At 38.1% G+C, this 15,130-nt stretch overlaps 1 protein-coding gene across 1 annotated transcript in view; it reads right to left on the bottom strand.

Moving 5' to 3' along the window:
* The window catches only part of ABI3BP (ABI family member 3 binding protein), a 167,025-nt gene that overhangs the window by 130,394 nt on the left and 21,501 nt on the right, over positions 1-15,130 (bottom strand). Inside the window, exon 2 of the mRNA XM_089512385.1 lies at positions 9,078-9,257. Coding sequence (XP_089368511.1) covers positions 9,078-9,257 — 180 coding nt within the window. The remainder of the gene's footprint in view (positions 1-9,077; positions 9,258-15,130) is intronic.

The following is a 15,130-nucleotide window of genomic DNA, read 5'->3' as shown; positions in this document are numbered from 1 at the left end:
TTTAGAGTTCTCAAAGTCCCAGTTCTGAGTATTTTCTGCCATTCTATATCTAGGATTCTAAAAATGATTGTCTGCAATTCCAGATTATAGTCTATGTTGCTTAAATTTATATATGCATACTTAGCTAAATAATAATAATAATAATAATAATAATAATAATAATAATAATAATAATAATGTTTATTTATATTTCCCACCTCTGACATGGATCAAGGCAGGATTACATCATTAAAATAATAATAATAATAATTAATAATTTGTTTTATTTATATACCGCTATTCCAAAGATCATAGCGGTGAACAGCAAGTAAGCTAATTAGAAAGTAAGCTAATTTGCCCCCAACAGTCTGGGTACTCATTTTAGTGACCTCGGAAGGATGCAAGCCTGAGTCGAGCTTGGGCCCTTTTGCTGGTCTTGAACTCGCAACCTTGTGGTTTCGAGTGAATGGCTGCAGTACAGGCATTTAACCACTGCGCCATTTTATTATGGTACATAATACAAAATACAATAAATAAAACACTAATATTGAATTAACCAACATTCCTATTAGTTCTCTAAAATTGCAATTCATCAATTAGCCAACAATCATAGTCAAAAGTGGAGCAATTGTCATAACCTTTTATATGGAGTCTGGTGGATAGCAGAGGCACTAAGGAAACCTCCTAGTGAATTGTGAAGATGTGCATCAGGGGACTATCAAGAGTGTCTTGATGTGCCTCAAGCTCTGCCAGTGCACTTTGAGACTTCCTAGCTCATGTCCAAATGCACACTGGTACCATTATGCATTGGTCCTGTTGTGCATTGGTCACTTTGGTGGCCCCTCTAAGCAGTACTGTCATGGCAGCCCCTTGCTGCATATGGACATAGTGAAACTGCCCACAGATGTTTGTCCACTTATAAAAATGTCGGTCCCTTACTGAATTCCAGCCCTGGAATATAAACTCTAGGTACACAGTTTATTCACAAAAGAAAGTGTACAATGTGAACAGCAGCTCATCCTATATATACAAATTTTACTCATACAAAAATCAACCTGCCTCAGCAAAACTTTCGTGGACTCAACCAACATAATTTTTCTGGGAACACTGCTGAATATTAATACATATACTTAGAACTAAGGCCTGGTAAGTTGAATGAGACTTCATAAAATTGCAGCCATAGTCTCAAATTTGAGAGTGACCATTTCATGAATGTTTGAAAATGTGAAAGGACAGGAAAATTTTATAACTCAGTGGACTTAGCTGAACAAGTTTATGCATGGAACAATATTGTTGTTCAAGAGAGATACACTACCACAGACAACTCTGCACATAGCAGCAAATTACTGTCTCTATTACAGTGTTAAAAATTTCCCCTTGCCTCACATATGTGACAAGATCTTTTTGGGGTGGGGGTGAGTTGTACACTCATGTTTTAATCCCAGGCAGAAGTCTGATACCTCAGTGATAATATGCTCATGTGGACCTATTGAGGTAAGACAAAAATCAGAACACCATTGTACACAAGTAGCCAAGGAAGAGCTCCACATTTTCCGGGAGGCTAGTACTAGGACACATGTAGCTGCTGTCAAAAGCAGAACTTCCATCCCATAATGTTTAGTAATAGATAACATGGTAAATTATCTCATCATTTTCAAATTTTCTTTGTTTTACATCCTTGACTGCTTGTTGTGAAAGGTAAATATTACATGGGAGCAGGGGGCAGGGGAGCAGATAGGAGAGGTATAGCTTTATTTGGTTGTCAGGAATTAGTTTATCAATTTATTTTTCTAAGTCTCCATTCTGTAACACAAGCATGTAATTTCCTCAATAATAGAGATATTTCTTCCTTTTTTGTAAGGAGGAAATCGAGAGTTTATCCTGTGAATATCCCAGTAAAATTGCGTAACTACGTGTAATGATTTCACATGATGTCACACAAAACCCACCATTAGCAATAGCAATACCAAATACATTTCTATATTGCTTACCAGTGCACTTAAGCACTCCCTAGGTGGTTTACAAAGTGTTAGCTAATTGGTTCCAACAATCTGGGTACTCATTTTTGTGACCTCGGAAGGATGCAAGCCTGACTAGAGCTTGAGCCCTGGGCTGGTATTGAACTCGCAACCTTGTGGTTTGTGAGTGAGTAGCTGTAACCACTGCACAACCAGGGCATTAATGTGGTCACAAAGAAGCATTAATGCACATCTTTTTACTTTCAGGATTTCAGCGACAATGCATTTCTGATATAATTTTATTTCTGAAATTGCATGTGAAAATCATTTGTGCAATTACTCGCCATTTCCACTTCATTTGTGGGATGCTTTAAATGCACTTTAATCTCTCTTTAATGCCAAAATCACCCCCATTGTGATAAACTCCTAAAATAAGTTATTTTCTAGCCATGCTCTTTACAGATTATATATTTTTACATTCTAATAGAGCATATATAATTTTTATACTATAAAGGGATGGGATTGGCTTTATATATTTTGACTTCTTGCCTATATGTTCAAGGGAAGTTTACATACACAAGTTTACATACACAAGTACAGGTAAAGCATTTATCCTGAAATCTGGTATACCCACCACCACCAGATATTTTGCTATTGTCACTAAACGAGACCTTAAAAATATGTCTTAAAACAGGAGAACATATCCTCTTTTTATGTCAGTTTCTCATTGTAGATTGGACATCTGCTCTGTGACTGAATCATATTGGAAAGATCAACAAAGCTCTTTCCTTTTGGCACCTGTTTCAATCATGTTGCTGTCCATAACATAAACACAGCAAGAGGCTTTGGAAGCTTGTTCTGTACTTTTAGAACTTTTTTTTCTGTTATGATGAGTGTGATGACACTATTTTTTCTATTACTTCTGCAATAACAGTTTGTACACTTAAAACTTCTTTATTGTTGTCATTCTAATTTATCAAGGCAAATCTATTTCTTATTATCATAAATCCTGCTATACTTGTAAATGGCAACTGGGCAAAGTATTGAGAATTGTTTATGAAAGCTGTGACTTATAAATCTTGCTTTTTTTTCCTCCTTTCCAAATCCTTGGGTTGTATCCAACAGTATCTCTGTCAATGAAACCAACACTATCAGTAACATACATTCTTCATCGCCCCACAGCACTGGTTCTGGTCTTTCTTGGTTGGGCAAACTCAGAAGGTGGTGTTGGGAAACTCCTATTCAACTCTCTAGCTGTGGAGTCCACAGATATGGCTGTTGGCCATTGGCCTGTGGAACCCCACAAGGTTTTGTGTTGTCCCCTGTGTTACCTAATATCTACATAAAACTTCTGGGAGAGGTAATACAGAGTCTTGGGGTGCAATGGCATTCAGGGAATTGTAGTTGTGTGATACATTTAGCCTTCTCTATCAGAGAGCTCTAGTGCCACAACAAACTACAATTCCTAGAATTCCACAGCATTCAAGGATGGCAATTAAAGTGGTGTCAAACTGGATTATTTCTGCAGTGCAGATACAGCCCAAGTTAATAGCCAAAGGCCACTGTAAATAAAAATATTGTTGCCTGCTAGCAGCAGGAGACCAGAGATGGGCCAGCCTAGCCTTTGGTGGAAGATAATTCCACAGCTTGAAAGCAACCCACAAGAAGACTCTCATGTGTCCTCATCAGACAGGCCTATGACAATATCGGGGCTGGGAGAAAGCTATTCCTCAAGGGTCATAAGGCTCAAGGAGTCTCACAGAGTTTCTTTTCTTTTCTTTTTTAAATTTGGACCCAAGCAGTATGGATATAAACCAGGCTGTAAATATCTACCATGTCCCCTTTATTCATCATTTTTTATTCACCTAGAAAGCCCCTAACATTGGTTTTTTTTTGTGAGTTTTGCAGGCTATGTCACCGTGTTCTAGAAGAGTTTATTCCTGATGTTTCGCTGGTATCTGTGGCTGGCACAGATGCTGGTGAAACATCAGGAATAAACTCTTCTAGAAAATGGCTACATAGCTCAAAAAAACCCACAAAAAAACCATGGATGCCGGCCGTGAAAACTTTTGGTCCCTAACATTGTTTGCATGTATCCAACAGGGTTCTGCCAGTGGAAGATATACTACTAGCCCATCAAAATTTCCCTCTCCTATCAGTCCCTTAGACATACACCCAAAGTACTGGAGGAGAAGAAGTTGTTATTGACATACCACCAAGAAGCTGTGTCCAGGTGGTGATTCTGGGGTTAGAGACTGTGCATAATGGTGGCCTCCCATCCATACAAGGGCCACCATCATGATGTAAGCGATGTGCAGTGTATAGACGTCGCTGCACATCACTTACATCACAAGTATGCCAATGGCGCACTCATGAGGTCCGCACAGCATCTGAAGAAGAACCTGGTTTTTCTGGGTTCTTTTTGGGGTGGAGGGATGCTGCGCAGTTTGGCTGCTGCGGCCTCCCTCTGCAGGAAAACCTTCCGCCTCTAACCTGCCCTTTCGAGGCGGTATGTACCAGGCCATTGTTGGGATTCTGAAGGAGTTTTCATGGGATGAAGGGGGGAAAGAAGCTGCACAAATGAAAGTCTACTCATGCACAGGTACAAGGATATTACTACATGTGGCTTTTAAACTGTGATTAGACTCAGTAAATAGCAGCTTTGGAAAAACTTATCACACCACAATACTTCTGAACCATAGCTGCTGTGTTCCTCAAGCTTGGTTAGGGAGTCCTTGTTCATTGACAGGGGAAAATACACTGCCAATGAGCTTGAAATTGTGCTAGTCCCCAGGTGCAAAAAATTGTTGCCAGGGCAGTAGCAATATTGGTAGTTGCATGGTGTCAGTGTTTCCTCTTCTTCCCCTGTCCCCCCTTGCGCTTGCTATTCCCAAGCATGCTGTCTTTAATTTTTTTCTATCTCTTTCTTTTTTTCTTTTTTGCTTAACTTAAATTGCAGCAGCTGAGTTCCAGAATTGTGTGAAGAAGTGAAAATAAATAAAAAATAAAAGTAGGAAAGCCAAAAAGGAATGCTGGGTAGGGCTCTGGACAGGTAAGTGGGGTTAAGGGGGAATCAGAAAGAGAATGTGATGGGGACAGAAGCTCTAGTTGCATGGTTGTCAAGATGTGCAATAATGACTATTATTTTGCTGTTGTGTGCCTTCATATTGCTTCCAATTTATGGTGGTGTTTTCTGGGGATGAGAGTGTCTGACTTGTCCAAGATAACTCAGTAGATTTTCATGATGAGCAGGGAATCAATCCCTGCTGTCCAGAGCCATACTCCAATGTTCAAACCACTACACTACACTGGCTCTCAATGGCTATTATATAAACAGGTATAATTCCATATTCATTGAAAAGTGTGATTGAGGTGAGGGTCAGGCCTATGCAGTACTGTCCCAAGTCTACTCATATAAAAACTTTTGTTTTGCACTTTAAAAAACTCATATTCTTTGTAAGTTTTGACCTAGCATGATGTTAAGAGATGTGTGCAATGCCCAACATGTTTACATAGAATCAGCAGCCTAACAAGCCCACACCAGGAGTACAAAAATTTAAAGTTGCCCAAAATAACTAGAGGGTATTTGAAAACCTCAGACCAGCTGCTTCTCTAACTATGAACATTTGTCAGATATAGTCTTGCAGGCAACCACAGCACCTCTTTCATATGTGCCAACAGCTTATTTTAGTATTAGCAAGCTTTTGTGTATTTTACTAATCTCAAGGATCTTCAACCACAGAGTCATTGCCTATAATAATTTGTTTTAGAAATGAAGAGAAGAAGAAGATCCATTACACTGCAGAAAACAAATATTCATGGATCTTAAAATATTCATTTTCAAAATAAGCACTCTATGGGGTATATTAAGCAATTCCTTTCTCTCTTTATACTGGTTATCATACATTCCAAAAGCAGTCCTTTTATCTTCAGTTGCATGAAAATACACATTTTGGGCAGGAACTATTCACTTACAGTCTTTAGCAGATCAGCAACTACTTCTACAACGTGTGCAAGGAAATGTCTTTAATGGGTGAGAGTGTCTTTTTTTAAAGTGTTTCCTGGCTGGGCAAAATGTTTTAAGTTATAGCTGTGGTTTAAATCATAATTGCAAAAATGCGGTACATCTTTAGTTTATAAGAAAATAAGTGTATTCTGAATTTATCAAGCCATGGGCATAGAAACTCTCAAGAATAGCAAAACATTTTGTGAAGGTCATCAGCAACTGCTTTGTTGTGTCTAGATAGATTAGGGAATACATAGCTCCCCATTCCAAACATTAGTGTAATTTCATTAACTGTTTATTTTGAATCTTCTCTGTTACATGAATATATTTAATTACAGCATTCTGAACAATGTGGATAGGCTGCTAAATTCCTGATGCTTTTCCTCCTTCATTTTCCTTTCAAAAAACCTGGTATCTAAAATACTGTAATATCCTATCACGTACAGTTTAACCTACTAAAAGATTAAGGAGACAAACCATTACTTTTAGGTACTGTTAAATATACTGAAATCATTGGCCTTGAATAACCGAAATCCTTATTCGCATTATGGCCTATCTGTCATTTCATAGCATAGCTCTAAAGTGGATAATTACAGCTCATGACACAAACAATGTAATTATAGTCTCTACAGAAATACTTTAATCCATAAAAGAACAGAGAAGAGCTGTACAGTTCCTATTTAAGCCAGCATTCTGCTTTTGAATGTGTGAAACATTCAACAACTGATATATGCTTTTGGGTACTGGAGATGATAACTAATAAAAATGAGAATTGTTTAAAGAGGAAAGAGGTAGAATCAATTTTGTAACTTAAAACTTTAGCACCAAGGGGTTTGAATGAAGATTTGGAGATACAATGTTTAATATAAAATTCTAGAATAGATGGTTATAACTTGTACATTTTAGACCGATTGCAACAGCTAGGTAAAATAGAACTGAGTAATTTTGGGGACAGATTACATCATATGTCTTCTCACTGGTTCCCTTTGATGAAGCCATCTCAAAAATCCATAAATATGAACCCATTGGTAAATCTATTTGTATCAGTATCACATACATAATGAATGTGTTTTTGTCTATTTTGTAATAGCCCCTGAAGAAGACCAGTTGGTGATAAGGCCAAAACACATTGGGCTGTTTAAGGAATCAGTTTTCAACCATCGCATGGCATGTGGGACTGTCTCCTTTCATTCTTCCACTCTTGAATCAAGGGATGGTCTGGGTAAAAGTGTAAGGAGGGGGCATTTTGCTATAAAATCTGTTTTGGCCCACGCACCTTTTCTGGAGGCAAAATTGTATAACAGAGCTTCCTTTAGCATGCTTACTCGTCTGTGTCCAATTTGCATGATACTCAACAGTATTTTATAATTGGCCACGCATCAGTTGACAGTGCATTGGTCAATCCCTTTCCCATCTAAGACCAGATTTGCTGACAAAAGGGTGTGGTCACTTTTGCGCAGGGATACCTTCCATGGTTACAAACTAGTACATCCAAATGAATTCTAGCCAGAAACAATTTTTGTTTTTTGGAACTCATGTGTTAAGTAAAATAAACTTTAGCAGCTTCCAAGTAATTTGGCCCAGTTTACTACCATTTTATTATCTCCATTAAGTCAGTACAATCTTATTTCCTTATATATCTGAATTATATTTTCTTCAAATGTTATCTTGATGCACAGCCTTATTATCCCTTAGATTATTCCAGATCAAGACATTACAAACCTTTCCAGCCTCTTGGTAATCACAATAATCTCATGTTCCATGAGATATGTGATTTGAATTGTCTTCCCAAAATCTATCTTGAGTAAATAAATACTGGTATGTTTTAGTGCAAGATATAGGTTATATGAGACAGAGATCATCTTCATAGAGAATAAACACATCTGAACCAGACCTGCTACGCTTAATATGATTAATTTCATTTGTTTTTCTTTCTTTGAAAAATTGAGCTCTGTCAACGGTTTCTTCTTTATCTCTTCCTAATGCCTTTGTCAATTAATAAATGTTCATTAATAAAAATGTTAAGTCGAAAGCTTTCATGGCCGGCATCCATAGTTGGTCTGTAATGTAGACTCTACATTATCACAGCATACTGATGCTGTATTTTCTCCAATGTGTTAGAACAAGCTTGAGGAACCTGAAGTTCTCAATTTGTTGCTGGGCTACAGCTCCATCATCATGCTTTCCCACACTTTGATTGGGACTGATAGGACTTGGAAAACTGGCAACATCTGACAATGCCATAAGTTACCCAGCCCTGTTTTAGAAGAAGTAGAAAGCATATATTAAAAGCAGACGCCACTAGAAGCTACTTGAACAACCACCACATTTCTTTTTACAAAAAGAGAGTTATGATTTTTCATTAAATAATATATTATTAACCAGATTAATCTTGAAATGAAACAATAACACAATATATATTCAACTGAATAAGCCACCTATTGTTGATGATCTAGAAACTGTTTATAATGATGGTCCAAAAAGTTTCTAGATCATGAACAATAGGCTTGAAGGTCCAACTCCTGCTCAGTGTAGGACCTGTTATTACTCTTGAATAGAGTAGACCCATTGAATCAATGAGATTTATCTAGAGTAGAACCATTAAATCGTTGAATGCAAGTCAACACACAGATAAATCTCACCGATTCAATGGATTTAATCTACACAAGAGTAATTACAGGTTCTACATTGAGTTGGACCTTAATGGCCCAAAGGACCCTTCTAGCTGTATAATTCTAATATTCAATGAATAGGATTTAAGTCTCTGAGTCTAAACATTTAGATTTGCATTTATGGATTATAACAAACTCATATTTACGTGTCAACAAATAATTGACTCACATGATACCCTTGTTACAGAGCTGTTTGGGTGACATTCAACATTTTGATTGCATTAGGTTTGAATTAGCCTCTTTCATTTATATATTCAGTGTCTTTGGGAAACATCAGTAACTGGAAATGTGCAAACAATAAAAAATAAACAATTCTGAATATACAGACATATCTGTCACTTCTGAAATTTCAAGTTTCCTTATCTTTAAAACCTCCCATCCACCCCTCTCAAAACCACAAGTAAATAAGTTTTCCAATCCAATAGCCATCACTCCAAAATACAGTTTTGCAAATTGCCTTACCAACTTCAGTCACGTAAGATTTTCCATCTGATGGCAGAGAAATATACTGGTTAGAGAAGAAGCTGCTGCCATAACCCAAGATGAAGCCTTCCAGTTTGGTGCTTGGACTGGGTCGAATATATCTCATGCATATTCCATCACTAGTCACATTGATCTGAACTTTCAGGCTTTGTCTTTTGACTACAAGGGTAAAACAAAAACCACATTATTAACGGAAGCAGCATAAAACTATAATCATCAATATATATACGGTTGCAGCGTCCGGGAATTGCAGCAGCCAAACGGCGCGGTTCCCGGACGCTGCAAAGAAGGAGTGCAATTTTTGCACTCCTTCCTGCAACCAGGAAGAGACGCCGCGAGGTGCTAGTCGCGCACTCGTGGCATCACTTCCACTGCTCGACGTGCGGATGCAGAGCATCTGCTACATCAAAATGGCGCCCCCCATGTGGATGGGCGCCGCCATTTGTTATGGACTAGGTCCGTAATAGGGTTGAGGGGCGTCCGGAAGGGATGCCCCTTCTCAACCCTACTACGCCCCATCTTAACCCTAACACGCCCCTTTGGCGCGTTTGTAACGTGCCATTATTTCCTTTTCAGAAAATTTGGTAACAGAGGAGAAACAGCATAGCAAATAGAGAGAGAAGGGATGGGTTCCTACAGCACAAAAAAGAAGAGCAGTTTAACACATTTCAGCAAGCTTTTTATTCAAAACTGACAATATGTACATGTGAAATGAAACTATTATCTTATGTATATCCTGCATAAGGAAACAAAAACATTTATAACCTCCTAGAGATCACTTGAAGTCTTCTTCCAAAATGCATTTCTTATACAAGTTTCTAGCTGCCTATAAAGGTCTGTTTCTAAGCACTAGTTCACTCCATGCATTTGAGGAAGTAAACTACTACCAAAACTTATGCTATAACTTCTTTCTTTCACTCTCAAAGGTACAGCAATATCCCATTGCATACTATTTTTTTGTGTGTGTTTTTCATTTTGGTGGCCAGATTTATAGATGCTTTTTAAAATGCTGGTAAAATTGGTGAGGCAGCTTTACCTGATTCCTCCCCCTTTTCTCTGTTTTGCTATTTTGTAAGGAATTCTGGAGACAGCTGCTATTTATCTTGCCTGATATAGGTAGGCACACACAGCTACAGTAGGATCAGAAAGAGGAGAGCCATTCTTTCCCAGCTGAAGCTTTTATCAGTTGAAAATGTTCAGCCATGAGATTACTAGCATGCTTTCAGAATCATATACAAGAATACAAATAATAAATAAATAAATAAATGTATAATTCAGAGGTAGGAGGAAGGGGTAAAGATATACCATATGTCCTCAAGTGCAAAAATATCATTAAATATCAAAGTCAGTATCATCCGTGCCAAAGTATTTCTGACATCTATGTATAGTTACAAAAGTTGAACAATGAAAAAAAAAGCTGACAGGATGAAAATCAAAACTCATTTAAATGTTGTGCTGGAGAAAAGTTCTACAGATATCATGGACTACTAAATTGACAAATGAATGAGTCTGAGAACAAATAAGCCTGAAATATCACTATAAGTCAAAATGACTAAATAAGGGCTGTTGTATTTTGTACATATGAGAAGATGAGATGACTGACTCACTGGCAAAGATGATAATGCAAGTAGTCAGGAAAAAGGAAGATTACATTACACCTGGATAGACTCAGTCAAGAGAGCCACCATGGCATAGTCTTTGGACTAGGGCAAAGGGACCCCAGGGTTCAAATATCCACTCAGCCATGGAAACCATTGGGTGACCTTTGGCTAGTCACATACTATCAGTCTCAGAGGGAGGCCATGACAAACTCTTTCTGAACAAATCTTGCCAAGAAAACACTGTGATTGATTCGCCATAGGATCTCCATCGGTTGGAAATAACTTGAAGATACAGTTGGCCCTCTGTATCCATGGATTTTTTTTTATCCATGGAGTCAAGCATCCACAGCTTGAAAATATTTTTAAAATATATAAATTCCAAAAAGCAAATCTTGATTTTACCATTTTCTATAATAGATATCATTTTACAATGCTGTTGTATATAATGGGACTTGAGAATCCATGGATTTTGGTATCCATGAGAGTCCTGGAACAAAATGCCAGTGGATACCAAGGGCTCATTCTATACAACAGCAAGACTCAATCAAAGAAGCCAGAGCCTTGGGTTTGTCAGACCTAAGCAGGGCTGTTGAAGACTGGTCTTTTAGCAGTCTCTCATTCATAGGATAGCCATAAATAACAAATAATGGCAAAGAGCAACAACATTCATTTAAAAAGTGTTCAGCCTTTAGATTCAGCCTTGGTTACAGTCCAGGCATAGTTCTTACAAATGGACAAGATTTTGGCACAATCTATAGAAAATGTGGCACTGGAGTAATGACATATAACCCTTGGCTCTCTGCCATGCCATATTTAGAAATATTATTTTGGCATTTTGCTATATAGTTATTTGCTCATCTGTCATACTAATTAGACATATTTCCCACCTTATACTCAAAGGGAGATATAATCAATACAGACACCAACAGCAAAAATGCATACATTTGCAATGGAATAAAATAGGAAGTTGTAATGGAATAAAATACAGCAGGATATCAGCCATCATCACTAGACTGTATTCTCACTACTGCATTACAAGCTTTGGGGCATCAAATCTGGTTACTGTTAATGCTATTTGAATTATTAATCATTCTGACACATTGACCTATACAGCGCCAATGTTATAATTCCCAGTAACATTACACCATCTTGCCTAGTACTTACATAAACATTCATACTAATTAAACTATATTGTCAGATACACTACAAATCACTGGCGCCTGCTTGCTATTACTAAAATGACAGATACTGAATTGCTTTTCTGAACAATGCTCTTGTCACGAAACAGGTGTAATTCAATCCACCTCTAACAGCACAATTCTTCACTTATGTATATTCCCAGGTAAACTGGCATAGGACTGCAGCCTACACATCATTCTATTGGCTAGAAGCATAGGAATACGTAGTGCTTAGTTAAATACTGAAATCAGGTTCTGAATTCAAGCCAAAATATACTCATGAGTGCAGCACTTCTCACTGTAATATACTTTCTATGTAATGTTCAACTGAGAATTGTAAGCAATTCCTACAAGTGTGCACACTTTTATGTACTAAAGAAAATGATAGGACAGTTTGGTACTAGCAAATCCCTGCAGTCATGGGGCCCTAGTTGCCATTATGCTGGATTTCATATGAGATATTACAGAAAATGCCAACCAATGCCATTTCTTGTTGTTCAGAAGTTAAACCAAGGCACCACAAATGTACAGTCTTCCATTTTATCCCTTTGTACTTGGATTACCGTGAACATTGACCAAGCAAATAAACTCCTCAGATTATCGAATGTTCCTTTTTGCCATAATGAGAATTTTTGTTTGTTTGTTTGTTTGTTTGTAGCTGGGATAAACATCACAGGCCGTTGCAACTCATGCCCACTATATCTTGAGGGGTGAGGGCACAGCCCAAAAAGATAGATCCAAGAGGTCACGAGAGGCAAAGCCAAGTAGATTTACTTTGTATATATATATTCTGTGATCTTGCCTTGTGACCTGGCCCTCTCTTTTTATAAGAAAAGAAAAGAAGTTAAATAGTTGCTGCAAGAGCATTTTGTTACATTCCATCAGAATCCTTCTAAGGAAATTATCACATTAGCTTCACTGCCAGGATAGACCCGGGAAGTAACTTTCTTAAGACAGATCTTATCACATTCACACATCACCAGGCTTCTCCAGGCTTGTCTCACATCTTTTCAAGAATGGGAAAATTCTGTTCTTGAAAAGCTGTGAGAGAAGCCCCGGTAGCATATGGCTGCATACTGCCTCGTGAGGGGTGAATGTGATAAGATCTGCCTTAAGATAGTTACATCCCAGATTTATCCCAGCAGCGAAGCTAAAGCGATAATTTCTGAACAAATACAGAACAAATTCTGGCAACAATTCTGGAGACCATGGTTCGAATCACTGCTTGGAAACCCACTGGGTGACTTTGGGCAAGTCTCACTCTCTCAGGCTCAGAGGATGGTAAAGGCAAAGTCCCTATGAAGAAACATGCCAAGAAACTCCCATGATATTTCACTATAGGATCCCTATAATTGGAAACAACTTGGAGGTACATACAACAAAAACAACAACAAAGCAGATGATGAAAACATTGAGATAGTTCAAGATTTTCCATTCTTTCGCTCAAACATTAATCAGTGGATACTGCAGCCAACAAACCAGAAGAAAACTAGAGGCTAGTCTACACAGTAAAAGTACTAATTCCAGCAGAATACAATGCAATCTGGCTTCACATGATTTGCAGGAGTTTGGGGGTTTTAGTTGGGGGAGCCCCCCAAAACTCCTTAAACTCTGCATGAAAAGACTTCATGGTTTTTACTAGAGTATCTACAGAAATGAAAATTATTGCACATGTGGCTGTCCATCTGCAAAGGCATGGATTTGTTTGCCTGTGCATTTTTGCAGAGGGAGAGTGGATAGATGTGAATGGCAATGAAGACTAGCCTTGGTACTTGGAAGGGCAGCTATTAAGGAACTAGACAAGATCCTGAAGTGTAAAGATATATAAAACCATGAACAAATGGATCCTAGAGCAAATCAGTCCTGAACTGTCCTTAGAAGCCAAGATGATTAAACTGAGGCTGTCATACTTTGGCCATATCATGAGAAGACATGACTCACTAGAAAAGGCAATAATGCTTGGAGAGGCAGTATTCAACGAAGCCACAGCCCTGAGTCTGCAAGATCAGTGGAGGACAAGGTGACTTGGAGGTCTCTTATTCACAGGGTCATCATAAGCCAAAGTTGACTTGGTGGCAGTTAACAACAACAACAACAAAACCATGAAGGCGCCCAATACCATCTGATCTTGGAAGCTGATTAGGGACAGACTTGGTTAGTACTGGGACAGGGGACCACCAAAGCATACCAGATGCTGTAGGTTATATTTCAGAGGAAGGTAATTGGAACCACATTTGACTATTTCTTATCCAAGAAATAAGAATGTATGAAATATATGAGGTTGCCATAACAGGTGACTTAAACATGCATGGACACACACATACACACAAGGGATTAACTTGTTGCCATGCTATCTTGGCAAAAGGAGCAAGTAAATATTTTTGACAGGCACTAATAGCTCTCATTCCCCAATAGTCTGCTTCTGAAAAGTGGTAACTCTATAATAATAGGAGGTATCTACTATTTTATATAACAGTTTATTAGCATCTGCTCACTTTTTTGGAACATATGCAAAAATAACTAGTCATTAGAAAGTTTTAAAGACATTTAGACATTTAGACATTTGTTCTGGCATGTCATCAAATATTGTGTCTTTAAAATATTTCAGACTGTTTGCATCCCTCAGACCTTCACTTTGAAACTTTAAGATCATGTTGAGCTGAAGAACTGTATGACCTAGAGAGAAATAATTCACAGCTGAATAAAATGAAGTAAACCCGTGCGCAAAGCTCAGTACAAGTTATTACTTAATGTAATTGAATTTATGTCAAGTTGTATATCATGCAAACTTCTATAAAAGGAAAAGGGACAAGTTCCTTTTTAATCTCAGCACCGAACTTGAATAGAGCATTGATTCTCATCTAAAATACAGTTTGCAATAACTCATAGAATCATAGAATCATAGAGTTGGAAGAGACCACAAGGGCCATCCAGTCCAACCCCCTGCCATGCAGGAAATCCAAATCAAAGCATCCCCGACAGATGGCCATCCAGCCTCTGTTTAAAGACCTCCAAGGAAGGAGACTCCACTACACTCCGAGGGAGTGTGTTCCACTGTTGAACAGCCCTTACTGTCAGGAAGGTCCTCCTAATGTTGAGGTGGAATCTCTTTTCCTGCAGCTTGCATCCATTGTTCCAGGTCCTGTTCTCTGGAGCAGCAGAAAACAAGCTTGTTCCCTCCTCAATATGACATCCCTTCAAATATTTAAACAGGGCTATCATATCCCCTCTTAATCTTCTTTTCTCCAGGCTA

The sequence above is a fragment of the Sceloporus occidentalis genome, unplaced genomic scaffold, assembly GCF_023333645.1.
Source record: "Sceloporus occidentalis isolate IW3139 unplaced genomic scaffold, rSceOcc1.0.p SCAF_2, whole genome shotgun sequence".
Classification (NCBI taxonomy): domain Eukaryota; kingdom Metazoa; phylum Chordata; class Lepidosauria; order Squamata; family Phrynosomatidae; genus Sceloporus; species Sceloporus occidentalis.
Note: the sequence above shows the minus strand (reverse complement) of the source record. Positions and strands in the feature narration are given on the sequence as shown.